General features: G+C 36.8%; 1 protein-coding gene across 1 annotated transcript in view; it reads left to right on the top strand.

The window, feature by feature from the left end:
* The window catches only part of LOC109174561, a 48,494-nt gene that overhangs the window by 10,793 nt on the left and 11,116 nt on the right, over positions 1 to 26,585 (top strand). The window contains exons 9-26 of the mRNA XM_019323778.1: positions 2,190 to 2,313; positions 4,258 to 4,353; positions 4,464 to 4,535; positions 11,566 to 11,703; positions 12,342 to 12,495; positions 12,574 to 12,938; positions 14,147 to 14,607; positions 14,691 to 15,032; positions 15,415 to 15,633; positions 21,771 to 21,861; positions 22,547 to 22,624; positions 22,736 to 23,026; positions 23,115 to 23,312; positions 23,425 to 23,910; positions 25,090 to 25,251; positions 25,338 to 25,667; positions 25,767 to 25,849; positions 25,971 to 26,075. Coding sequence (XP_019179323.1) covers positions 2,190 to 2,313; positions 4,258 to 4,353; positions 4,464 to 4,535; positions 11,566 to 11,703; positions 12,342 to 12,495; positions 12,574 to 12,938; positions 14,147 to 14,607; positions 14,691 to 15,032; positions 15,415 to 15,633; positions 21,771 to 21,861; positions 22,547 to 22,624; positions 22,736 to 23,026; positions 23,115 to 23,312; positions 23,425 to 23,910; positions 25,090 to 25,251; positions 25,338 to 25,667; positions 25,767 to 25,849; positions 25,971 to 26,075 — 3,795 coding nt within the window. The remainder of the gene's footprint in view (positions 1 to 2,189; positions 2,314 to 4,257; positions 4,354 to 4,463; positions 4,536 to 11,565; positions 11,704 to 12,341; positions 12,496 to 12,573; positions 12,939 to 14,146; positions 14,608 to 14,690; positions 15,033 to 15,414; positions 15,634 to 21,770; positions 21,862 to 22,546; positions 22,625 to 22,735; positions 23,027 to 23,114; positions 23,313 to 23,424; positions 23,911 to 25,089; positions 25,252 to 25,337; positions 25,668 to 25,766; positions 25,850 to 25,970; positions 26,076 to 26,585) is intronic.

Here is a 26,585-nt window from a genome sequence, read left to right as displayed (position 1 = left end):
ACACCAAATATATAGGCAAATAAAAAGGCATTGGAAAAGTACACAATAAATGCTTAATCAGCCCAAGAAACCTAATCCCCTTCTCAAGGCATAAGAGTAAATTTTAGGCTGCCCAAGACAAATGTTCCCAACACAATATTTTCCAACAGCTTTATACATTCCTGTCTCCTTTTCTTGACATAGCATGATAAAAGCTTTAAAAGCTGGTCATCATTTTATTTACCAACTTTATGTATCTACTTAGAGATGATTTTGTATCTTTCTGGAGGACCTTTGTCCTCACTTTCTCCCCCCCTCCCTTCTCTATGGCAAGCTTGACAGAATTTATATATATATATATATATATATATATATATATATATATATATATATATATATATATATATATATTATATAGGGGGGCATATAAAATTCTCATTGTAGGGATAGGTGCAGAAGGTACCTGAAAGATATCAGCCTTAGCCCTACTCAGTTTAGAATAATCAGAGAACCATGTTAAATAGATAAGTATATATGTTAAGGACATGTGTAATACTAGACATGTAAACAGTACTTTGGATATCCGTATGTGTCTCTTGTTATGCCGTAATGCTTAGGCTCATCCTTTCGGGTACATATATGGGTCCTTGTACCTTAATATAAATCAAAATTCTTCCTTCTCTATCAATTTCTACAGCACACATATCTCTATCATTATATAATTAGTAATATATGTGTGCTGTAGAAATTGATAGAGAAGGAAGAATTTTGATTTATATTAAGGTACAAGGACCCATATATGTACCCGAAAGGATGAGCCTAAGCATTACGGCATAACAAGAGACACATACGGATATCCAAAGTACTGTTTACATGTCTAGTATTACACATGTCCTTAACATATATACTTATCTATTTAACATGGTTCTCTGATTATTCTAAACTGAGTAGGGCTAAGGCTGATATCTTTCCGGTACCTTCTGCACCTATCCCTACAATGAGAATTTTATATGCCCCCCTATATATATATATATATATATATATATATATATATATATATATATATATATATATATATATATATATATATATATATATATATATATATATATATATATATATATATATATATATTGAAAGCGCCCCCTAAATATTTTTATTTACCTAATTTGCAATTCTTATTTTCTTCTAGTTATTTTGGTGCATAAGCATTATTTATTTATTTTTGTTGAAAGTAATTATTAAATAAAAGTCAGAAACCGAGCTATCTTCTGTTAATTTAAAATGAGAAAGTTGTTCTGATGGTTCATTAAGTTCAATAATCATTATTTTGATTCAGATTAGAAGGGTATTGTGGATCTTATATTGCTATTACTGCTGATAAATGGAATTTAGTGCTGAATGTATGAGATCTTACTTCTTAGGACTTGGAATTGTTTTCGCCCGCGACAGATTTGCTCAACAAATTCAAGAATTTTGTTTATTTGAAGTTTTCTTTGTTGATGTACATGATATCTCATTGTTTATGGTACTGTCAGCATTGGTACATGGCCTATAAAACACTAGCCAGTGATGAAACCCCAGGAGGATCGGAGTCTTTTTTTCCTCCTCCCTTCAGTCCAGTTTGAACCCGTCCTTTGAAAAGCCTGATGACCAAAAAATGTGTAGCCCTGTCTGCTTAAAGGACACTTATGTGCTTCTTAAATTGAGGTGGCTGCATTCAGTAATAAATGCCTGGTGTAATTATTACTACAAAAATTATGTTGTTATGTGCATTTCCCTTTATTGGGTAATTTTGTATCATCATGTTTGTGTTCCTGGCAAAAGACTAATGAAGCTCATGCCCATATTCATGCTTCATGGGAGGGCTAACTATTCTTATGTGGTGCATGTTTCCATGTATGAAGGGGTGTGTTGAGAATAATATTAAAATAATGTCTCCTCTCTCTATCATCTCTAGTAAATGTCTCCTCTATCAGCTTTATTTGAGATAGTCACATCATTCACTATGTTTTCTTTCCTTTTTAATTTATTTATTTTTTTCCCCTCCTTTTTAAGTATATATTTGTTTAAATATTAATGATAATTTTATATTTTGATGCTATCTTCTATCATGTGTTGTGTACATGATGTAACATACATGATACATCAGATTTGAATGGAAATTTTCTTTCTTCCTTTCCTGTTTATTTATTTATTTAATTTTACAGTTGTATGCAGAGGGCAAAGTATGACATTGGAGGAGAGGCTGTTAACCGTTTCTCTTTACCTCCAGAAGACAAAGCTACTCTAGACTTAGTTGAATGGGTAGATGGGGCCTTCAAAAGAGCTTCTGTATGTTCCTTATATACTTGCACTTCGGTTTATTAACTACTTGTAGGATCTTAGAATAACAATAATATTGTGCTGCTTTTTATTGGACACTATTTAGATCCTTTATTTACTAGGCCTTCCAATAATCCAATTCTGGTTGATTATGTGTTGACTGTTTTCCCTCAGCAATCTTTGTAGCATTCTCCAGCTAATTCTGTTTTACAACCCTCCCTTCTGGAATCTAGACAACATAAAAAAGTCAAGGCTAGTTAAGTTAAAAATGATTTGGGACACTTGAAGTTCTTGGGATGTTCTTGAGTTGTATACTTTAAAAAAAAAACAAATATATATATATATATATATATATATATATATATATATATATATATTTTTTTTTTTTTTTTTTTATAAACTTTGTCAGCAAATATATGGATGCTACGACTTTGATGAGTGGGTTATGGTGTAAGTATGCATAATTTCCTAACTCCTAAAAAGTTTATGGAATCCTTTATCAGTTTGATTCTTTAGTAGCAAACATATACCTTTTTATTCAAGGATATGTATAAAATGCTAGTGTGCAACAATTGTGGGTGAGTGTGTTATGGTTTAAGCATGGATAATGTCCTAAAGGGTTATGAAATCCTTTAGGAGTTTGCTTCATTAGTAGATGTTAAGAGTCCCACATTGATAATATAAGAGTGTATGGGTTTATAGGGCCATGGGTTAGACTAGCTAATTGATTGGATTCAATCTTTTAGTGTGGTTTGGCCCATGTGCATTATAGCCCAGTTGAGTGACTTTGATCCAATCTTAGATTATATAAGAGTCGAAACATATGATTTTATTTATTTATTTATTTATTTATTTTGAGGATATGTATATTTGCTCAGATGTTATGATGGTGGGTAAGTAGGTTATGGTGCTGGTGCAGCTGCAGATAACGTCCTAAAGGGTTATGAAATCCTTTAGGAGTTTGATTCTTTAGTATAAAACATATGATCTTTTTCATGGATATTTGTATTTGCTAGACCCTTCATGATGGCAGGACTTTATCACAATGGTATAAATTTTAAAGGTATTTTCCTGAATGGAGAAAGGTTTCTGAAAAATTTAGATATTAAATAGTGTTTTATGTATAGTAGAAGTGGTAGGGTACTAGGGTGTTGTAATAGTATAGGATGGTTAGCTGAAACGTGAAGGGAAGCAAAACCCTCTTAATTACCAAGGGATAGATCATAAATGTTTGTTCCTTTTCCACCACTTATGAAATCCGTTATAAGTTTTTGTAGGCAGATCCTTTAATGTAGGATGCTTCCTACTGAATTTTGGAACTCTTCTTTCATTTATTTATTAGGATGTGGGATATTGGGCATGGCTTTTTGTAGTGGTTTTTTTTTGAAGGTTCATGTCTCACAGTTCACAGGTATGGACATTGATTATGATTCTTGGTGTCTTTGGGATGGCTATGCAACTGTATGCTCCTCTTTTACCAGAGCAATTTTAAACGTTTATTTGCTGATATGTGATCCTTTATAACTTTAAGTAGACTATTGATAGATTTAGGTAAGCCCCTTACTTTGATTGATTTGGAATTTAGAGAAGTAAAAATTTCTTTAAAGATGTACAGTTGCCAAATGATAGATTTAAAGATCTTCTGTTTTTATTTTTTATTTTTTATTTTTTTTTAAATTATTTATAAACATTTACTGTTACAAGGGAAGTTTCCTAATCATGCTTTTTCTTTTGGTTACTTGTCTAGAGAGTCTTAAACTTATGTGGACTTTTTTTGTGAATCCCCTCATTTGTTCTAGCTGTGGTGTCTATGGGTGGTAACCCCTGGGTACCTTTTAATATGAAGCATGACTTATTAAAAAAATACCAAAAAGGTGAATTTTCAGTGGCATAGTATTACATTAACTTGATAGGTTTTACTGTTTTCAAATTTTGGTTATTATCTATTTTCAGGTGGAGGATGCTGTGACCCGTGCTGCTGATGGAGCTTCTGCTGTTCAGAATTTAGATTTTTCTTCTTTGCGTGCTCAATTAGGCCCTCTACCTGCTGTAAGCCTCTGTTGCTCACTATTCCATCTCTCTGAGTGTCCTTCATAGTCTTTCTTGTGTTTATTATTTATTATTAAGTTGTATCATGATATGCCTAACTGTACTTTCAGATTTTGTTGTGCATTGATGTAGCTGCAACGTTGGCAAAGTCAAAGACCATATCTCTGAAACTGCTAAATGAGGTAGTATAACTGATATGTATTACTGTCATGATTAGTTTTATGATTTTGTATTCTCTTTTCTCAACAACTTTTATATCCTACCTTGAAATCCAGAGATTCTGCTTTTCCTTGAGAGATTGTTATTTCAAGTCATTTGACACCCAGAATCTTTGATACATCAATTTCTTGTCAAAAAATAATAGGGATAAATTTAGATTCTGTGTTTCATTTTTGTTGTGATCAAATTATAGTGCTATCATCGACATTCTTTTGGCCTTAGTGCCTGCCCATCCGGTTGGCCATATAGTTGGGTATTTTGAGGCCCTGAGTTCTTTTCATTCTGTTCTTGAAATTGAGTGTGTTGGCATATTTGCCAGTGTTCTGTGAAAGCATGAAGATGGATTTCACTATCAGATTGTTTTGTTAGCAATAACTTTCTGACAATTGTTTTCTACATGCCATTATTGCTACTAGTATGTCCTGCAGTCCTGGTTCATATCTTGTGAAGTTGTGTAGGCTAATTATTTTTCACTGAATTGTGCATACAATTTTAATTTGCTATTATGTACCATCTTCTATAGTAGGAACTTCAATAGTGCCGTATAATTATAACACACTTTCATTTTTATTACACTAGAATTTTACTTTTTCTATACTGTTAAGAGTACATGAAAAATAAGAGAGAGACATATGAGTTTATAAGGCCTTGAGTTAGACTAGCTAATTGATTGGATTCAATCTTTTAGTATGGTTAGGCCCATGTGCATTACGACCCAATTGAGTGACCTCGGCGCAATCTTAGATTCTAACATGGTATCAGAGCTTGTTTGGTCCACTTAGTTTTCATCCGGTTGTCTGCTCATCATATCGGTGGCATCCAAGTTTCCGTTTCAGGGGGAGGGTTCAATCCCAAGCTTGTGTTTGGTCCACTTTGAGTCACTTGCTTGTTTGTGGTATTGGTGGCGTCCAAAGCTTTTATTTCAAGTGGAGAGTCCAATCCAATTCCAAGTGGTCAACCGGTTAGATTTGGAATTGCCCGGTTGTCCACTTGAGGGGTGTTAGACATTATATGGTAGAAGAATATTTGATATGATCTCAGTATAATATCTTAGGGATAGTGTGTATAATATCTTAGGATATTATTGATCCTTACCATAGTTAGTGTGCATAGCCTAGTATAAATATGTGTATCCTCTTGACTCAATTGTATGGAATACAGAGATTAGAACATGGTATCAAGAGCCACATAAAGAAAAAAAACACAGAATTTTTTTTTTTTTCCTCTTTCTGCTTCTGCGCACGGTGGAGGTTTGGGTCGGGATTGTCGCCGGCCGTTTGTCGTCACCACCATCAGGAGCAGAGTCGCCAGTCGCCGATAGGCCGGACTGCTGAATTCGACGTAATTTCGCCCGGCGAGTGGCCCTCACGCGCCGCCTTCGTCCATCGCCGGCTGTCCACGCCATGGTTATTTCGACGTATTTTAATGCAAGAATCACAGAACACAAATCATTTGGATTGGAAACGAACCATTAAAATATATCTACGTAGTATTGACAAAGATGCCCATATGACTGCCACCCCACCCGAGGATGACAAAGCTAAGCAAACTTGGTTGCGTGATGATGCTAAATTATTTCTTCAAATACGGAACTCAATTGAATCTGAAATATTTGGTTTTGTTAGTCATTGTGAAACTGTCAAAGAGCTCTTAGACTATCTTAATTTTTTGTATTCGGGTAAGGGCGACATTGTTCGAATCTATGATGTTTGTAAGACTTTTTATAGGGCCGACATGCTTGACAAACCTCTGCAGACTTATTTTATGGAGTTCAAGAAAACATATGAGGCTCTTAATGAATTAATGCCGTTCACAACGGATATAAAGGTGCAGCAACAACAGCGAGAACAAATGGCCATCATGAGTTTTTTGGCTGGTCTTCATCCTCGACTAGAACCAGCCAAGTCCCAGATATTGTCCAGTGAGGAGCTCAAATCCCTATCTGATGTATTCTCTAGAGTATTACGCACAGAGACCTATCAACCCCCTCAGTCGAGTAGTGTTCTTGTCAGTCAGAAGTCAAAGGAGGAGCCTGTGAAGTCGTCATATCACAATAGGGATCCTCATGGCCAGCAGTATAATCCAATCATTTGCCATTACTGTCAGAAACCGGGGCACATGAAGAAGGATTGCCGAAAGCTTCAGAATAGAAATCAGGGCAATCGGTCTGCCAATATGGTGTCTTCTGATACTCATGGTGAGAAAACGGTTGTATTCTCTGCAGATGAGTATGCTAAGTTCTTGATGTACCAAGAATCCTCATCATCTCCCTCAACTGTAGCGGCTGCCACCTCAGGTAATCCCAACACTTGCCTCGTCTCTTCAGCTTCCAAATGGGTTATTGATTCGGGAGCCACGGATCATATGACAGGTAACTCTAGCCTCCTATCTACCTTTCAATCTTCTCCTTCAACTTCCCATGTCACTCTAGCTGATGGATCCACTTCTAGGGTGCTTGGGATTGGCACTGCTAATCCGACTCCTGATCTCCCGTTATCCTCGGTCTTGAGCCTTCCCAACTTGTCTTTTAATTTGATCTCTGTTAGTCAAATCACTAATGCTCTAAATTGTTCCATAACCTTTTTTCCCACTCACTGCATGTTCCAGGATCTTACGACGAAGCAGATTATTGGTAAAGGGCATGAGTCTGGTGGCCTCTATATTCTTGATTCCAGTATACCGAGAACTATTGCCTGCTTTGGGATGGGTACTCCGTTGGAAGTCCATTGTCGTTTAGGGCACCCATCCTTACCATTGTTGAAAAAGACGTGTCCGCAATTTAGTAAGGTGTCCTCTTTAAATTGTGAGTCTTGTCAATTTGCTAAACATCATCGAGTTAGTTTAAGTCCTAGAGTCAATAAACGAGCACGTGCTCCTTTTGAGTTAGTTCATTCTGATGTTTGGGGTCCATGTCGTGTTATGTCCAAAACCGGGTTTCGGTACTTTGTTACTTCCGTTGATGACTTCTCTCGCATGACTTGGTTATATTTTATGAGAAGTCGTTCTGAATTATTTTCCCATTTTCGTGCTTTTTGTGCTGAGATACAAACACAATTTAATATACCTGTTCGTGTATTGAGAAGTGACAATGCTAAAGAGTATTTTTCTGAACCCTTTTCCTCTTATATGCTTGAACATGGAATTTTACATCAATCTTCCTGTGTTGACACCCCATCTCAAAATGGGGTTGCTGAACGCAAAAACAGGCACTTACTAGAAACTGCTCGGGCTCTCCTGTTCCAAATGTGGGTTCCAAAACATTTTTGGGCTGATGCAGTCTCTACTGCTTGTTTTTTGATCAATCGTATGCCGTCTTCGGTCTTACATGGTACAACACCCTATCAGTGTCTTTTCTCTCACAAATCTGTATTTCCTATTCCACCAAAAACATTTGGATGTACTTGCTTTGTGAGAGATGTAAGGCCCCATATCACGAAATTAGATCCTAAATCTTTAAAGTGCATCTTTTTGGGATATTCTCGTGTTCAAAAGGGGTATAGGTGTTATTGTCCGTCAACGGGAAGATATCTCGTGTCTATTGATGTAACCTTCCATGAAGATGTTTCCTTCTCACCTTCTTCAAATTCAGAAAGCCATGGCGACAGTGATGATGATATTCTCATCTATACAGTTACCACCGCTTCCGCTTCTATTCCACCTTCACGACCACCAATCACTCAGGTATATTCTCGTAAACACCAGTTTGTTCCAAAAGAGGTTAACCCGAATCCCGACACTACTTTGGTTCCTGACAATACGCCAGATTCATGTCCTGAGCCGGATTCTTCGTCGTCTGATCCAGCTACCTTGCCAATAGCCCTACGCAAAGGTAAAAGAACTTGTACTTATCCTGTCTCATCGTTTGTTTCTTACAACCACTTACCCCATATCTCCTGCTCTTTTATTGCTTCTCTTGACTCTATACAAATTCCTAAAACTGTCAAACAAGCACTGTCCCATTCTGGTTGGCGTAACGCTATGATTGAGGAGATGAATGCCTTGGATTTCAATGGTACGTGGAACTTGGTAGATTTACCTGTAGGGAAGAAGGCCATTGGGTGCAAGTGGGTGTTCGTGGTGAAGGTTAACCCTGATGGATCTGTAGCTCGGTTGAAGGCTCGTCTAGTTGCTAAGGGGTATGCACAAACTTATGGTATTGATTACTCTGACACATTTTCTCCTGTTGCAAAATTGACCTCTGTCAGATTGCTTATTTCTATGGCTGCTACATTTAATTGGTCTTTACATCAACTGGACATTAAAAATGCTTTTCTACATGGTGAGCTTCAAGAAGAAGTCTACATGGAGCAACCACCTGGGTTTGTTGCTCAGGGGGAGTATGGTAAGGTTTGTCGACTTCGCAAATCTTTGTATGGCCTTAAGCAAAGCCCTCGTGCATGGTTTGGGAAATTCAGTCAAGCGATTGAGAGGTTTGGCATGATAAAAGGAAAGTCTGATCATTCTGTCTTCTATAAACGCTCTGAGAAAGGCATTATTTTATTAGTTGTCTATGTGGATGACATTGTCATCACTGGAAGTGACACCGCTGGTATTGTATCTCTTAAGACCTTTCTTCATAGTCAATTTCAGACTAAAGATCTTGGTACATTAAAATATTTTCTAGGTGTTGAGGTAATACGGAGTAAGAAAGGTATACTTCTCTCCCAGAGAAAATATATACTTGATCTATTGACAGAAACAGGGAAACTAGGAGCTAAGCCATGCAATACTCCAATGATCCCTAATTCACAGTTGACATCAGAGGGGGAGCTATTTGATGATCCAGAAAGATATAGAAGATTGGTTGGTAAGCTAAATTATTTGACTGTAACTCGTCCTGATATTGCTTACTCAGTAAGTATTGTAAGTCAATTTATGGCATCTCCAACTATTGATCATTGGAAAGCTGTTGAACAAATCCTGAACTACTTGAAAGGTGCTCCAGGACGTGGAATTGTATATCAAAACCATGGACATATGAACATTGAGTGCTTTGCAGATGCAGACTATGCAGGGTCTAAGGAGAATCGGAGGTCTACAACCGGATTTTGTGTCTTCTTTGGTGGAAACTTGATCTCGTGGAAGAGCAAGAAGCAAAATGTTGTCTCACGATCGAGTGCAGAGTCAGAGTATAGAGCAATGGCACAGACAACCTGTGAAATATTGTGGATATATCACATTCTCGATGAAATAGGGCTCAAGGCATCTATTCCTGCGAAGCTATGGTGCGACAATCAAGCGGCTCTCCATATTGCAGCCAATCCTGTTTTCCATGAACGAACCAAGCACATTGAAGTTGATTGTCATTTCATTCGTGAAAAGATACAACGAGGCTTAATTTCTACTGGATTTGTGAAGACAGGAGAACAGCTAGGAGATCTTTTTACAAAAGCTATGAATGGGCCTCGAATAGATTACTTATGTAACAAGTTGGGCATTATCAATATCTATGCTCCAACTTGAGGGGGAGTGTTAGACATTATATGGTAGAAGAATATTTGATATGATCTCAGTATAATATCTTAGGGATAGTGTGTATAATATCTTAGGGATATTATTGATCCTTACCATAGTTAGTGTGCATAGCCTAGTATAAATATGTGTATCCTCTTGACTCAATTGTATGGAATACAGAGATTAGAACAAGGGGGAGTGTTAAGAGTTCTACATTTATAAAATAAGAGACAAACATATGAGTTTATAAGACCTTGAGTTAGACTAGCTTATTGATTGGATTCAATCTTTTAGTGTGGTTTGGCCCATGTGCATTACAACCTACTTGAGTGTCCTTGGTCCAATCTTAGATTCTAACATGTATAAATTCTTTTTGTGACTTTTTTGTGGTTTTCTTTTGAGAATTCGGAAAATGCAGCTCTTAATTAGGTGATTAATTTCTAGATAATTTTTCCTTTCTAAATCATGAATAATTTGTACATTTTTACTTGAATATATCTTGTTGGAGAGTTTTCAAGGAATTTATATTTCTCGTTGATTTGATATTATAGCTAGTTATTTACAGTCAAGAGTTCTGTTTGCATTTTCTTTTTCTTGTTGTTTTTAGGGGTTAGCCTTCAAATTCACTTTCTTCTTAAATTTATTTGCTATATTTATTCCTCGGAACAGACCTATTCCATCTTTTGGTTTAAGCTGTTTAGCTTTTTATTCCTGGAAATAATGTTCTTGAGAATGAGCTATTCCCGTTGTAAGGGGAATATCCATTTTGAGGGGGCTTGGTATTAGCTATTCTCGAGTTCTTACAAATAGCTATTTGATCATAAAACTGAAAATACCCTTTTTGTATACACACATGCACATATATTGCTTATATATGTTATTATATATACATATCTATATTTATTTATTTATGTAATTATATATTTGTATATAGATAAAATAAATAAATACACGTGTAGAGGTGTTTCTGTCTTTGAATGCTTATTCCATTCCTATTCCTTAAACCAACAGAACACTAGAATATAATTCTTGAGGTCTATTCCTTTGGCGAACCAAACAATGGAATAGAATTCTTAATATCCTCCATTCCTTTTGAAATAGGATTTCTATTCATCCAAATTTCATTCCGTGAACCAAACATGCTGTTATTGTTTAGGTAATTCTTTAGGGAGTTCTCTAAATCATCCATGACTATTCTTTTCTTCCTTCCTTTTATCAAAGCCACTTCTTTTATGCGTTGAAACAAGCATTTGTGTCACTATGTCTAGTGACTTTCTTTGTAGTGCTCCTGCTTTTCATTGAAGGAACTATCGCACACCCTTTCTGTATCCCAATCTTGTATGTGTTAATGAAGTTGTGAGATATGTTGTTTTGCATGATTTGAATGCTTTGAAGGACCCCGTGCCTTCTGAGTAGGGGGCTCAAGCCCTGGAAACTCTTTGAACATAGAGCTTTATGATTAGGTGCTCTGGATCTTGATACTAATCATGGAATTTCAAACTGGGTTTAGATTGTGAATATGATTTCATTCTCTTGCAGGCTCAGATTATCCTTTCAGATATCTATCCTGGTAGCTCCCCTAGAATGGGGTCAAAGTACTGGGATCATATTCATGATATGGCTATGATATCTGTCGTTAAGCGCGTCCTTAAACATCTACAGGAGCTACTTGAACAGGTAGCACTTTGAGATCCCATTTATGCTCATACTTGAACTGGGAAAGCTGTTTATTTTGTTGAATTCTTCACATGTTGCAGACTGTGTACAGTAGTGTGATCTCTATGGCTTCTATTTGGTGTATCTTAGCAGGATTTATTGTAACCGAGAATAGGTTGTCTTTTATTTGTACGCCAATTATTAAAAGAAATAGTTATTCTAAATATCATGAAATTCAATTCCTTTTTATCCCAGTACACCAAAGGAATGCCATTGGGGTGGAATGGGGCTAGATTTTATAATCCAAGTACACTGAAGTAACATTTTGTTGCTGAATTGCTGATTTTTCTAGCGTTGAAATGTGGACACCATGGTTAGTAAACAGTAATTAGCACAAACTATAATTTTAATTTAAAAAAAAAAAAGAGAATAATATTTCACTTTAAGCTTCTTTTGCTGCTAGGCATTCAGGCCTATTCAGCAGTGAAATTATGTTATCAGAATGGTTAAACAGTTCTCTGTTGCTATGCACTCCCATTATTCTGAGGCTACCTTTTTTTGTTGGTTGCTTCTCAGACAATGTTTCTTATATCTCTTTGATAGTAGATTGCTTTACAAGGCAATACTTGGGTGATAGTTTTTTTTTTTTTTAATTTCAGGATAAATCTTCAGCTCTTCAGGTTATTTTTTCTGGAGAGATGCTCCTTTTATTCTCAAAGGAGTCTATCCGGCAAGGGCATAGGGAACGTGCTCTTGTTATGCTTCATCAAATGATTGAAGATGCTCATATTGGAAAAAGGCAGTTTCTTAGTGGTAAGTTTCTTACTCCTTTCTTGTTTATGTGCTAATCAAGAGTAGACATGATTAATACTCACTTATTTTGGATTTCAGGTAAGCTTCATAATCTTGCAAGAGCAGTGGCAGATGAAGAAACAGAAAAAGATAACTTTACAGGGGAAAGTTCATATTCTGAGAGGAAAGGGTCTCTAATGTGTGACAGAAATGGTGTTCTTGGGCTTGGATTGAAATCCTTGAAAGTATCACTAGCTTTTGCAGCTGGTGAAAATAGTATAAATTCTGGCAACTATGATGGCAAAGAAGCAGGGAAGAGATTATTTGGCCCCTTAAGCGCCAGGGCAGTAACATATCTCTCACAATTTGTTCTCTATATTGCTGCAATTGGTGACATTGTTGATGGGACTGACACAACTCATGACTTCAATTACTTCTCACTCGTTTATGAATGGCCTAAAGATGTGAGTTTTTTTTTTTTTTTTTTTTTGGCACTCTCATCAGTTAGTCATTAATTGATTACGCTGTAAGGTCTTCTGTTCCGGTACTCTTTTGACTTGCCAGTTTGTTACTTATAAATCTAGTCCATTTGGTAAATGTATTCAATACATTCAAAATGCAATCGATGGGTAGAAGTGGGAAGCTCCCGCATAACCAGCTGTAGATGAGCTACTTTTTGTTTCTATTATCTGGGCAGTCCAATAGAATGATGTAATATAGTTCATGTAAACATCATTCATGTTGGCTAAATATTGATTTACTTTCACAGCTGCTGAAATCAAGCTAAGAACAGTATGAGTCTTACCAATCTTTTTTTTCAAATCCTAGTCCTGCAAGGAATTGTTAATGGTGGAGGTGATTAAAGCATTGATCTGTAAACAAAGTCTATTCTTACCCTTCTGCTGACTTTCATTACCTAAATGGCTTATCTTTATTCTGACTTTTTCTAATGTGCTACACCAATCATCTTTTCCTTTTTCTTTCCAGTGTAAAATATTAACAAGCACTTTTGCTGGTTATATTTTATGGAGAAATATATACACTTCCATAATTTGTAATAGTTTTGACTTTTTCGGTCCAACTTGTTATGTATGCATGAGACGTGTGGCTTGTTACATTACTGCTTGGGAAAATCCTTATTTTTTTGGTTTGGCAAGTCAACCATCATGCTAGGTATAACAGAAGAAGAGGAGGGAGGCACAAATGAATATTTATTTTTTTTTTTTGAAATACTGCAGCACCATATTTTCCTTGCTTGGCTATTTTGTTTGAAATGTTGTGACAATGATTACCAAACTTAGAACTGGGTCAGGAGGATGCTTTCAGCAAAGTAAGCAGTCTTTGGAACGATATTTAAATGCATGTGCATAGGAGGATTGATTGAGGTTTTGTCTGGATTCTTTTTATAGCAAAGTAAGCAGTCTTGGAAATGATATTTAAATGCATGTTCATAAGAGGAGGATTGATTGAGGTTTTGCCTGGCTTTTTTTTATTTTTATTTATTTATTATTTATTTATTATATTTTTTGCACCATGGTCCATGGGAGGGTTCAACCTTTCTCCTCCCAACATGGTAAACAAGAAAACAAAGTGCAATGTGATTTTCTATGATTGTCTATTCTGTTTTTCTAGGTGGTTATTTCTTAATTTTTCTCATGATTATTTTCTGCAGCTTTTAACTCGTCTGGTTTTTGAGAGAGGCAGCACAGATGCAGCTGAAAAGGCTGCAAACATAATGTCTGCCGATTTTGTGCATGAAGTAATTTCTGCATCTGTACCTCCAGTGTACCCTCCAAGATATGGTCATGGCTGGGCTAGTATCGCATTGGTTCCTACATATCCTAAGAGTTACTTTGAAAGCAGAGTAATTTCTCCTTCAAGAGAAGCTAAGCTTGATTCTTTCAGCCAGTCTTCATCCACTACTGGATTACCTTTGTACCCTCTACATCTAGATATAATAAAGCATCTTATTAAGTTATCCCCAGTAAGGGCTGTCTTGGCATGTGTCTTTGGTAGTAGTATACTTCACCGTGGCAGCGAAAATGCCATTTCCAGATCTTTTCATGGTGGCTTGTTACAACCATCTGATGCAAATAGACTATTCTATGAGTTTGCACTTGATCAATCTGAGAGGTTAGTGCATAACTTATAGACATTTGTACTAGTTTGCTGCTTTGTATGCTATGCATGTAATTCTCTGCAATTTTGATAAACAGGTTTCCAACTTTGAATCGCTGGATACAGATGCAAACCAACCTTCATAGAGTGTCAGAATTTGCTGTAATGGCTGAGCATGCATCAAAGAATGATAAAGATGAAACTGAAAGTAGAGCATCTATGAAACGGCTTCGTGACTGTGAAAGTGATACTGAATCAGAAGTTGATGAAAATGCAGTAGGCAATAACATCATAAAAAGATCACCAGAGGTTAAAAATGAGGAAACTATTTCTTCTGATGCTTGGGTTGAACCTCCAAAGTCTGCACTTGCTGAACGTGATTCAGTTATCCTTTCATTTGACTGGGAAAATGAAGGTCCCTATGAAAAAGCTGTGGAGCGGTATGTTCTTACCTTGTTTCAGCACTTTCACAACAGTAGAAGTTTATTTTAGTCCTTTTCTTGCTGAAGTTTTTTTTTTTTTTTTCATCTTAGTGTATAAGAATGAGCTTACTGAAGTCTTTTTCATCCCAAGCATGAATCCATGATGGTCTTTTCTTTTTATTATGAAGAGTATCTAGTCACTTGTGGTTCTCCCCTCAAGTTTTAGTTTCATTTTGTGTTTCAGCCTTTCAGGGATGAAGGGTGTCAAGCGAAACTCTATTATTATTGCTATTTCTTTTTCTTTTGAAAGAAACTGAACTGGTGTCAAAATTTCATAGATTACATAACTGTAAATTCTGGGGATTATAGATTCGATGTTCATATTTATTTTCTGCTACAGCTTAATTGATGAAGGAAAGTTAATGGATGCGCTTGCTATTTCTGATCGCTTCTTGCGCAATGGTGCCTCTGACCGGCTGCTTCAACTCCTAGTTGAACGGGGAGAAGAAAATAACTCAGGGCAGTCATACAGTTACTCAGGCAACCGCATCTGGAGCAACAGTTGGCAGTACTGTCTAAGGTTGAAGGATAAACAACTAGCTGCTAGACTTGCCCTCAAGTATGTTTCACTAAATGTTGGTTCATCTAAACTATTTCTGCTATGTTCCCCATGGATATTTATTTATATCACACTTTGTTTCTTCCTTCTAATACTTGTTGCATACATATACTTCTTTGGAACAGATTATTTTCTCCGAAATAATTTTTTGCAAAAATATATTTCAGTTGGAATTTAGGGGAATATTTACTGCTTTAAATTTTCATTTTTATCATTATTGTTGTTAACCCAATCTAGATAAGTGAGAACATATCAACAGTGTTGAGAAAGATGTAGAAGAAGTTTTTATTACTTGCTTGTCTCAATGAGGAGACAATAGATAAATATATACAGACTAAGAGACACAATCCTAATAGACACAACCCTACACAACTTCAACAGCTATATTTCTACAGACACAACTTTTGTGTTTCAACACTCCCCCTCAAGCTGGAGCCTGTATATCATATGCACCAAGCTTGTTACAAATGTATTCAATCCTATGACTTCTTAAAGCTTTAGTAAATATATCAGCTAATTGATTATTTGAGCCTATAAAAGATGTAGTAATATCTCCAGAAGTAACTTTATCTTGAACAAAATGGCAATCAATTTCAATGTGTTTCGTCCTTTCATGAAAGACTGGATTTGATGCAATATGCAAAGCTGCTTGGTTATCACAAATGAGCTTCATGGACTCCTTTGTACAAATCTGCAGTTCGGTAAGGAGGTTTTTCAACCACACAAGTTCACATGTTCCAACGGCCATAGATCGATATTCGGCTTCTGCACTTGATCGAGCAACAACATTTTGCTTTTTACTTTTCCAAGAGATTAAGTTGCCACCAAGAAAGATACAATATCCAGATGTTGATTTTCTATCCCATGCACCTGCCCAATCTGCATCTGTGTACCCAATAATTTCAAGGTTTCCATGGTCTTTGTATAACAAACCAGTGCCTGGAGATTTTTTAATATATCGTAAAATCCGAATGGCAGCTTCCCAATGACTTTCACGTGGAGATGCCAAGAACTGACTAACAACACTTACCGCAAAAGAGATATCAGGTCGAGTTACAGTTAAATAAAGTAATCTTCCAACCAATTGTCTATATTTTCCCGGATCTTGGATAAGCTCCCCCTGGTCTGGTAGGAGTTTGATATTTGGATCCATAGGAGTGTCAAGAGGTTTGCAATTCATCATACCTGTGTCTTCTAGTATATCCAATGCATACTTCCTTTGTGATATGCAAATTCCTTGCTTGGATTGTGCTACTTCAATTCCCAAAAAGTATTTTAACTTCCCCAGATCTTTTGTTTCAAAATGTTGGAATAGATGTTGTTTCAACAATTGTATTCCTTCAACATCATCTCCTGTAATGACAATATCATCAACATATACAACAAGATAAATGCTCTTACCATGTTGATGTCTATAAAAGACGGAATAGTCAACTTTGCTTCGATTTAAACCAAAATTTTGCACTACTATACTGAACCGTCCAAACCAGGCACGAGGAGATTGTTTTAGACCATAGAGAGAACGTTTGAGCTTACAAACCAAGTTACTCTCCCCCTGAGCAACAAACCCAGGAGGTTGCTCCATGTAGACTTCTTCCTCTAAATCTCCATGCAGAAAGGCATTTTTAATATCTAACTGATGCAAGGGCCAATGATGAACGGCAGCCATAGAAAGAAAGATTCTGACCGAAGCAATTTTAGCTACTGGTGAAAAGGTGTCAGTGTAATCAATCCCAAAAACCTGTGTATATCCTTTAGCTACCAGTCGAGCTTTAAGTCTATCAGCCTGTCCATTGGGCCCAACTTTCACAGTATAGATCCATCGGCAACCAACAGTTGTTTTACCTTCGGGTAATGGAACTAACTCCCAAGTTCCCGATGAATGAAGAGCAGCTATTTCATCAACCATAGCCTGACGCCAACTAGGGTGGGAAAGGGCTTCTTTAACAGATTTAGGGGCAGAAACAGAAGATAAACATGTGATAAAAGCATTATATGAAGGTGAGAGACGATCATATGAAATAAAGTTGTATATGGGAAAGGGATTTCGTGATGACCTGTTACCTACACGACTTGCAATAGGAGAGCTTGTTGCCGGAACCGGGTTCGAGGGCATAGATAGCTCGAGAGATGAATCAGTTGGGATTTCATCGATTTGAACTGTCGCGGGTGGTCGAGAGCGGCAATGATAAGTGTAAGGAAAGGGGGTAACACCGTTGTTTTGTAAAGGAGGTTCAGTAGGTGAGGGACTAAGATTTCTAGGTGATGACGGATCTTGAGGTAAATTTACCTCGGTCCCTCCTTGAAAAGTAGGAACATGAAGAACATCAGGAAAATGAGAGATGGAGGTCGGTAAACTAGACGAAAAGAAAGGTGTTGATTCAAAGAAAGTAACATCAGAAGATACATAAAATCGATGCTTATCAGGGGAATAACATCTGAAACCCTTTTGCAACCTAGAGTACCCAACAAACATGCATTTTAAGGATTTTGGAGAAAATTTATCACGCCCTGGGGTAGTGTCCCGGACAAAACAGGTGCACCCAAAAATTTTTAAAGGAAAAGTATGAAGGGGCTTATCGGGAAATAAAATAGTATAAGGTATCTTACCATGTAAAACAGATGAAGGCATACGATTTATTAAATAACAGGAATGAAGGATAGCATCTGCCCAGAATTCTGGAGGAACTTTATAGTGGAGAATCATGGTGCGGGCTGTTTCAACGAGATGTCGGTTTTTACGTTCAGATACCCCATTTTGTTGTGGAGTATCGGGACAAGATGACTCATGGAGGATGCCCGCTGAATCAAGAAAGTTAGATAAAGAAGTTGTAAAGTATTCTCCAGCATTATCACTTCGTAAAGTTTTAATAGACACCCCAAACTGATTTTTTATCTCATTAACAAATTTTTGAAGAACATTAAGTACTTCAGAACGGTTTTGCATTAAAAAGACCCATGTACAACGAGAAAAATCATCAGTGAAGGTAACAAAATATTTAAAACCAAGAATTGAATTATAACGAAAAGGTCCCCAAACATCAGTATGAACTAAGGAAAAAGGGAAAGCAGCTCTTTTATTAACACGATTAGGAAACGATGTTCTAGAATGTTTGCCAAGCTGACAGGCTTCACACTCTAGGGTAGATAAGTGAGACAAACTAGGGACAAGTCGCCGTAATTTTTTAAGGCTAGGATGTCCTAGTCGGTCATGGGCAAGGGAAGGAGGAATGGTAGCAGTGCAAACTGTAGAAGGGTTTGGGGTAGATAATCGATAAAGTCCTTCTGATTCATACCCCGAGCCAATCATCTTCCCCGAATGACGGTCCTGCATAATGACAGAATCAGAAGAAAAAGTGACCGTACAGTCCAAAGATTTTGTAAGTTGATGAACAAAAATTAAATTGAAAGGACAGTTAGGTATATAAAGAATTGAAGAGAGAGGCAAAGTAGGAAGGGGGGAAGCCTTTCCAATTGCAGTAGCCGTACTCTTGGACCCATTACCGAAAACAATAGATGGAAGGGACTTAGACTTGGTGAAATGAGAAAATAAAGATGAGTTACCAGAGATATGCTCAGAGGCACCTGAATCGATAACCCATGGTCCGCTCAGGCCAGATTGTGATACAAGGGCAGTATGAGTTCCATCAGTGTAGGCTGCAGGAGTTAAACCCCAGAAGCTTTGGGAGTGGCTTTAAATCGAATAAACTCTTCATACTCAGCAGCGGAAATGGTTCGAGAATTTGGTTCCCCAGGTTGAGATTGAGCAACACTTGTTTGCGTACGTACCGGTCTCCCATGAAGTTTCCAACACTGATCTCGTGTGTGCCAAAGGAGACTACAAAGTTGAGCATCTAACCTTTGCCAAACTGTCTTTTCTTTTTCCGGTATCATATCCACTTCTTTTTGCAAGTGGTCAACAACACCTTGGCCCATAAACCATAATTCTACGGCATCCGACCAAGAGTGGTAATTTTGAGAACCACATAATCTTTCAGAAGTGATTACCGGATTTCCAGACAGATTATGCACATAAACAGAGCTCGAAGAAGTAGGTAAATTATTGGCAGGAGAAATAGTACCCGAATTATCAGAATTTCCGTCGGAAGACATCGTGACCAAAAATAAATCTGATTGCACGGAAGGAAAGGAGAAGAGCCGACGATACGATTTGGAGAATATCGCCGGAAAAGGCCGCCGGAGATGGCCTCACGCGCCGGCGCGTGGTGTCGGAGCGCCGGCGACGCGGTGGCGCGTGGAGGAGATTCCGGCGACCGGAATTAATGGGTAATGGTCGCCGGAGGATGGGTAAGGCGGCTGTAGTACTAATTTGATAAAATATCTCACCAATAGCAAGTAATTTGAAAAATTAGTTTCTAATGAACAGTAGCATGTACTGTTCACCGGAATTTTTTTTTCAAATTTTGACTTTTGGCTCTTGATACCATGTTGAGAAAGATGTAGAAGAAGTTTTTATTACTTGCTTGTCTCAATGAGGAGACAATAGATAAATATATACAGACTAAGAGACACAATCCTAATAGACACAACCCTAAACAACTTCAACAGCTATATTTCTACAGACACAACTTTTGTGTTTCAACAAACAGGATGGTTGTATGGTTATATTCCTCAAGTTGGAGTGGTATATCAACTCCAAGCTTGATACAGATGTATTCAATTTAGGCCGCCTACGAGATTAATTGAATATTTTTGCCAACTTGTTATTTGAGCTAATAGACTAGGTAGTGACTTCTCCTTGGGTTTCCTATTGAACAAAGTGAGTCAACTTCAGTATATTTTATTCTCTCATGAAAGACTGGGTCAGATGCAATATTAGTGCTGCCTGATTGTCACAAATGATCGAACTTAGTTCACAAAATCTTAACGCTCTAAGAACTAAGAAGGCACTTTAACCCTATTAGTTCACATGTTCCAAGTGACATTTATTGACGTTCAGCAGCTTCTTTCGGTCTTTCCTTTCAATGAGGTCAAATTACCACAAAAAAATACACAGTACCACTATAAAAAACAATAGTACTAGTGTACACACTTACACATATATCCGTGTATATAACAAGAAAAGACTCCAAGGCTACCAAATCCAATTAAGTGAGAACATATCAACTGGATGATTGGACAGTACTGTCCAACCCTTAAACTACTCAACAAAATCAAATCTGAACCAGACTTCTATTTTTAGAATATCTTATGGGATGGACTCAAAAGTATTGCCTGTTGTTAATGTTCTGTGTCTGGCATGTGAAGTTGATTTTCTATTGTGGAAAATAATTGTTAACGACTTATATGATGATGGTAAGCTCATGATTTAAATGTGCTTGGTGGGAGTATTATAGGTCTTGCTGTTGTATTTTCTATTTCTCTCTCTCTCTCTCTCTCTCTCTCTCTCTCTCTCTCTCTCTCTCTCTCTCTTTCCTATTCTTACATTTGTGATCTATATAGATATTGAATGAGATATATGGAGAGTTTGGAAGAGTTGGGCATATGGTTCTCATTCTTATCTACTGTTAGGATCATTAGATGTGAATGCGTACTTTGGCTATGAGTTTTTATGTAATGTACATTTTAGTAGGATTGATACGGCTAAATTTCTTTGGCTTCAGCTTCAGGGGTTACGACTGCCAGAATTGGTTTCTGAAATGAATTATGGTTCTTTCAACTATAAACATTTGGATGCCAATTCTTTGAGAGGATTATTCTCTAGTTCTGAACTAATGTATAGTTGTATACTACACTCATTGGTTTTTACTTTCTCTTAGAACTTGTAGTAGCTTCTTTGTATACCTGGAAAGGATCTGGGTTCCTTTAACTCTTTTCATTTCAAAATTCAAACTGCAAGCCATATGTGCATGTTTTTATATTTTCCCTGATAAAGAGACATATTAAATGTTAAGGGCCTGTTTAGTATTTTATTGATACTTTCACCTATCCAATTGATATTTTACATTTTTATTTACATTCTTTAATTGCCTTTACTTCAAGTTGCCTTGTTGAACACTGGGATGGGGATTACAAAAATGCTTCTAATTGTTTTGATGTGCTACTTTTTTCCTCAATTTATGTCAATGTTGACCGACTTTTCTTAAGAATTACTTTTTTTTTTTTTTTGGTCTCAGATATTTGCACAAATGGGAGCTAGATGCTGCTTTGGATGTCCTTACTATGTGCAGCTGCCACTTGCATGACAAGGATTCTTTAAAAGATAAGGTCTGTGAAGTGTTGTGATGGTGCATATTTAGAACTAGACTTCAGATTTATCTTCTACTGCTCTAAGTTGTGATAGTGTATAGTTAGATGTAGACTTCTATCTCAACTCAACCTAATCCTTTATTTTTTCTTGTTGGATAATCTTCATGGAATCATGCATTTTGTTTCTCATTCAATATTATGAACTTATGAAGTGCTAAATCCTTCGAGTGCCCTTGAATTAGAATTCTTATTGACATCAAACTATGTTTTGGCATACTTGTTTATCACATCTTCCTATTGCTTCCCTGTTTTCACTCTCTTCTTGTGCATGTACACATATCTTTTGAAGATCATAGAAAGCTATCCTACTGAAGCCTAGAAAATCTTGTGCAAAGTTAGCAGTTAGCACAAATTGCCAAAGAAAAAGCATCTCTTCCTTTAGTGAAGTCAAAGGCCTTCTAAAATCATTGTATAAGTTAAGCCCCCTTTGTTTTGAAGGTACTTTTGAGTTCATATGAATTGCTAAAGCAGAAGGGAGTGTGGAATAACAGAAACATAGAAGAATATGGATATAAATAGCTGAATATAGATTTTGCTTGTATTTACGATAAAATAGTTTAAGTGAAAGACTCTAGATTAACTTCCAAATGTCACATGATCTGGAATACACTAATATTTGTCTTTATACTGCTCATATGCCAAGGTGGTTCAAATGAGGCGTGCTCTCCTAAGGTACAACCATATATTATGTGCAGATGACCACTACACCAGTTGGCAGCAGGTAATAAGTTCTTGTTCAATAAATTTCATGATAGTAAAATAGGTGGAGAGATATTAAGCTTTGGGGTTTTTGTCTTCAGTTTTTATGGAACAACTCTGTTGACCTTTTCAGGTTGAGACAGATTGCAAGGAAGATCCCGAGGGCCTTGCACTTAAATTGGCTGAGAAAGGAGCTGTTTCCGCTGCTTTAGAAGTTGCTGAAAGTGAAGGACTTTCCATTGAACTACGGAGAGAGTTGCAGGGCCGTCAACTTGTGAAGCTTTTGACTGCAGATCCTTTAAATGGTGGGGGTCCTGCAGAAGCATCACGGTTTCTTTCTTCTTTGTGTGACACAGCTGATGCTTTACCTGTTGCAATGAGTGCAATGCAGCTTTTGCCAAACCTTCGATCAAAACAGCTTCTTGTAATACATTGTTCTACTGCTCATTCCCTTATAATTAAATTGTTTTGAAACTTTTTACCAAGTATTTTTAATTCTTTTTTCTCTGAAGGTTCACTTTTTTCTGAAGAGAAAGGATAATAATTTATCAGAGGTGGAGGTTTCCAGGCTCAACTCATGGGCATTAGGTCTTCGGGTCTTGGCTGCCTTACCATTACCATGGCAGCAAAGGTGCTCTTCTCTGCATGAGCACCCTCATTTGATTCTGGAAGTTTTACTGATGAGGAAGCAACTCCAGTCTGCTTCTTTGGTAATAATGTTACTTATTGATTATTCATTTTTACAGTTCATTCACTAATAAATTGTTACTTTACAGTTTATCAAATAACATGTTAAATGGTTTATTTTTTAATCATCTGTAGATTCTTAAAGAGTTCCCCTCTTTGAGAGATAACAGTCTGATTATTGCATATGCTGTCAAAGCTATTGCTATCAGCATTAATATACCTAGGGAGCCCCGAGTTTCAGTAACAGCGCAAAGGTCTAGGCAGAAGACAAAAAATGTAACACCTGCACGGTCATCCTTTACAAGTAGCCTAAGTAACTTGCAAAAAGAAGCTCGAAGGGCTTTTTCTTGGACTCCACGCAATAGTGGAGATAAATCTGCTCCAAAAGATACATACAGGAAGAGAAAGACCTCTGGATTAGTGCAATCTGAGAGAGTGACTTGGGAGGCAATGACTGGTATTCAAGAAGATCGTGTTTCATCATTTTCTGCAGATGGTCAAGAGCGACTTCCTACCGTTGCTATTGCAGAGGAGTGGATGCTCACAGGTGATTTAAAGAAGGATGAAGCTGTTCGTTCTTCTCATCGTTATGAAAGTGCTCCTGACATTACACTCTTTAAGGTATTAGAGTTTTTGTTGAGTTAGTACAATATACAAAAGTGTGAAAGATAAATTAGGCTTCTTGATTTTTCAATTAATTTTTCATTGAGTTAAAGGGGTAAATGCTTATTGCATGTACTGTGACAAGTCCTTCAGTGTTGAATTGTGTAGCCTCAATGACAGTCCAAGTTTTCTACCTTAGTCCATCCATCTTACCACATGATTTCCTCCACTCAGTCCACCTGACCATGTGATGGTTGAGGGAACATTTCTCTATCTTTTATTTTCAATCTAAAACCCTTTAGAATATGAAGAGACAGAATATAAGGATATTTATTAGAGTAAATGTCTCTTAGCATTCCAGAGGTTTTAGTCACTTCGAATTCTAACTTATTTTCTCTCCATATTTCAGTTATTATGTAGCCATTTACTGAGATCTGATAGTCATTTTGGTGAACATTCTGGGTTTATAGACTGATCAGCAACTAGAACAATTGAAAATATTCAAGAATAATTACTTAGAGATTATTCTTGAATTTTACTTCAGTCATGAGTAAACAATATTTAATTGCAATTTGCAATCAATGATATTATTTCAGAACAAATAAAATGACTAAAATATTTCAACTATTCACTCCCAAGGGATATGCACATAATTGTGTCAAGTCTGAGTTATGCTATTATCATTATGATGTGAGCTGTGCTTATATGGCCGGTGTTCCCTAATTTACCGGTAACATGTGATGACACATGTCTTGGTGTTAAACACAACACTAGGTTGATCATTCTTAACAGCTTTAAAGTCTTTTGCTTTTTGTGTTGCCAAAACAGGATTAGATAGTTGGGAGTTCTTTCATTGTAAGACATCAAGAGGTTTTTCTGATTATTCAACAGAATATTGTCTACATTGCTTCATCTTCTGTTCAGTGTCATGATATTTGATAGCACCGCATTGGCATATCAAATGAACGATGTCCTCATGTTACCATGTTGAATAAGTAGTGTTATTGAGGTTTTTTATGTAGAAGGGCTTATATTGTGTTAGGTTTTGCTCGTATCACAATGTATGTATTTTCACTATTTTAATGTTTTCATTATGTATATGCATTTTGTGGAACTCCAAAAACACTCATGACTTGCATGCTAGTTGTGCTGATTTAATTATAGGTTTGACTCTTATTTTTGCACTTTGTATTTAAGGCACTGCTTTCACTATGTTCGGATGAGAGTGCATCTGCCAAAGGGGCTCTTGACTTGTGTGTTAATCAAATGAAAAATGTCTTAACCTCCAAACAAGTACCTGAAAATGCATCTATGGAAACTATTGGTCAAGCATATCATGCGACAGAAACTTTTGTACAGGTATCTGTTCTGTACTCCTTTGAGACTTTTGTTAATTAAATTATTCATGGACTGCTGATATAATGTCTTCAATTTTGCTCTTGCAGGGCCTGTTCTTTGCTAAATCCTTGCTAAGGAAGCTTGCAGGGGGTAGTGACATGTCAATTAACTCTGAAAGAAGTAGAGATACTGATGATGCATCTTCTGATGCTGGCAGCTCTAGTGTGGGTAGTCAATCAACAGATGAGCTGTCAGAGGCACTGTCACAAGTTGAGGTTTGGCTAGTACGTGCTGAATTGCTGCAGAGCCTTCTTGGTTCTGGAATAGCTGTGTCACTTGATGATATTGCTGATAAAGAGTCATCTGAACATCTTCGAAACAGACTAATTTTAGATGAAAAGTACAGTATGGCTGTATACGCAGCCAAGAAGTGCAAGGTACATGATATATTGCCTTTCATGTTTAGTTGAATCTGTGTTACAGCCATATTATATATTTTAATTTGCTTAGTGCTTACTGACATCAATCACCATCAGATTGATGTTTTTCCCGCGTGGAATTCCTGGGGCCATGCACTAATCCGGATGGAGCACTATGCACAAGCTCGAGTAAAATTTAAGTATGTATTTTGGTCCCTCTTCTTGCTTCACAAAGATAATTGCAAAATGGTTTTTTAATAGAAGAATAATTTGTATTCTGGAAAGCATTGTATTCCTTACTGTTTAGCTCATAATGTATAGGCAAGCTCTTCAATTACACAAGGGTGATCCTGCAAATGTGATTCTAGAGATTATTAATACAATAGAAGGAGGCCCACCTGCTGATGTTTCATCTGCACGGTCAATGTAAGATGTCAAATCTTCTACAGCATTATGATTTTTTACTATTGAAAAATCCTTATTATAGTAAAACTTTAGTTGCATACATTTCATCTTTCACCAAACTTTTCTGTTCTCCCTATCCATCCATTATATGGTGGTTATTTTACGGTCAAATAGAAGCAGATAAGTACATCTTTCTTAATGTATTGCATCCTTATTAGAATATGGGTTGGTGGCTTAATACAGAATGTAACATCAAATGATTGTGTACTGTCATTACAACAGTGCTGTAGCCATGAATATGAACAGTGTATAGGATGATTATGCCCGTGATGATTTCTTGTAAAAAGCAGATAATTTATGGCTTTTGAAAACTCTTATGTAGTTCTGTTTGCTGCTTTTGAAGCATTTGTTAATAGTTTTTTTTTTTTTTTTGGGTGTAAACCACGAGGTGTTTCGGGTCTAGGTCCACCCGACTAATCCCACTCCGGGAGGCATGGGAGCTGGCCCAAGGGAATTGTCACTTGTGGGAAT

The sequence above is a fragment of the Ipomoea nil genome, unplaced genomic scaffold (genome assembly GCF_001879475.1).
Source record: "Ipomoea nil cultivar Tokyo-kokei standard unplaced genomic scaffold, Asagao_1.1 scaffold0642, whole genome shotgun sequence".
NCBI classification, from domain to species: Eukaryota; Viridiplantae; Streptophyta; class Magnoliopsida; order Solanales; family Convolvulaceae; genus Ipomoea; species Ipomoea nil.
Note: the sequence above shows the minus strand (reverse complement) of the source record. Positions and strands in the feature narration are given on the sequence as shown.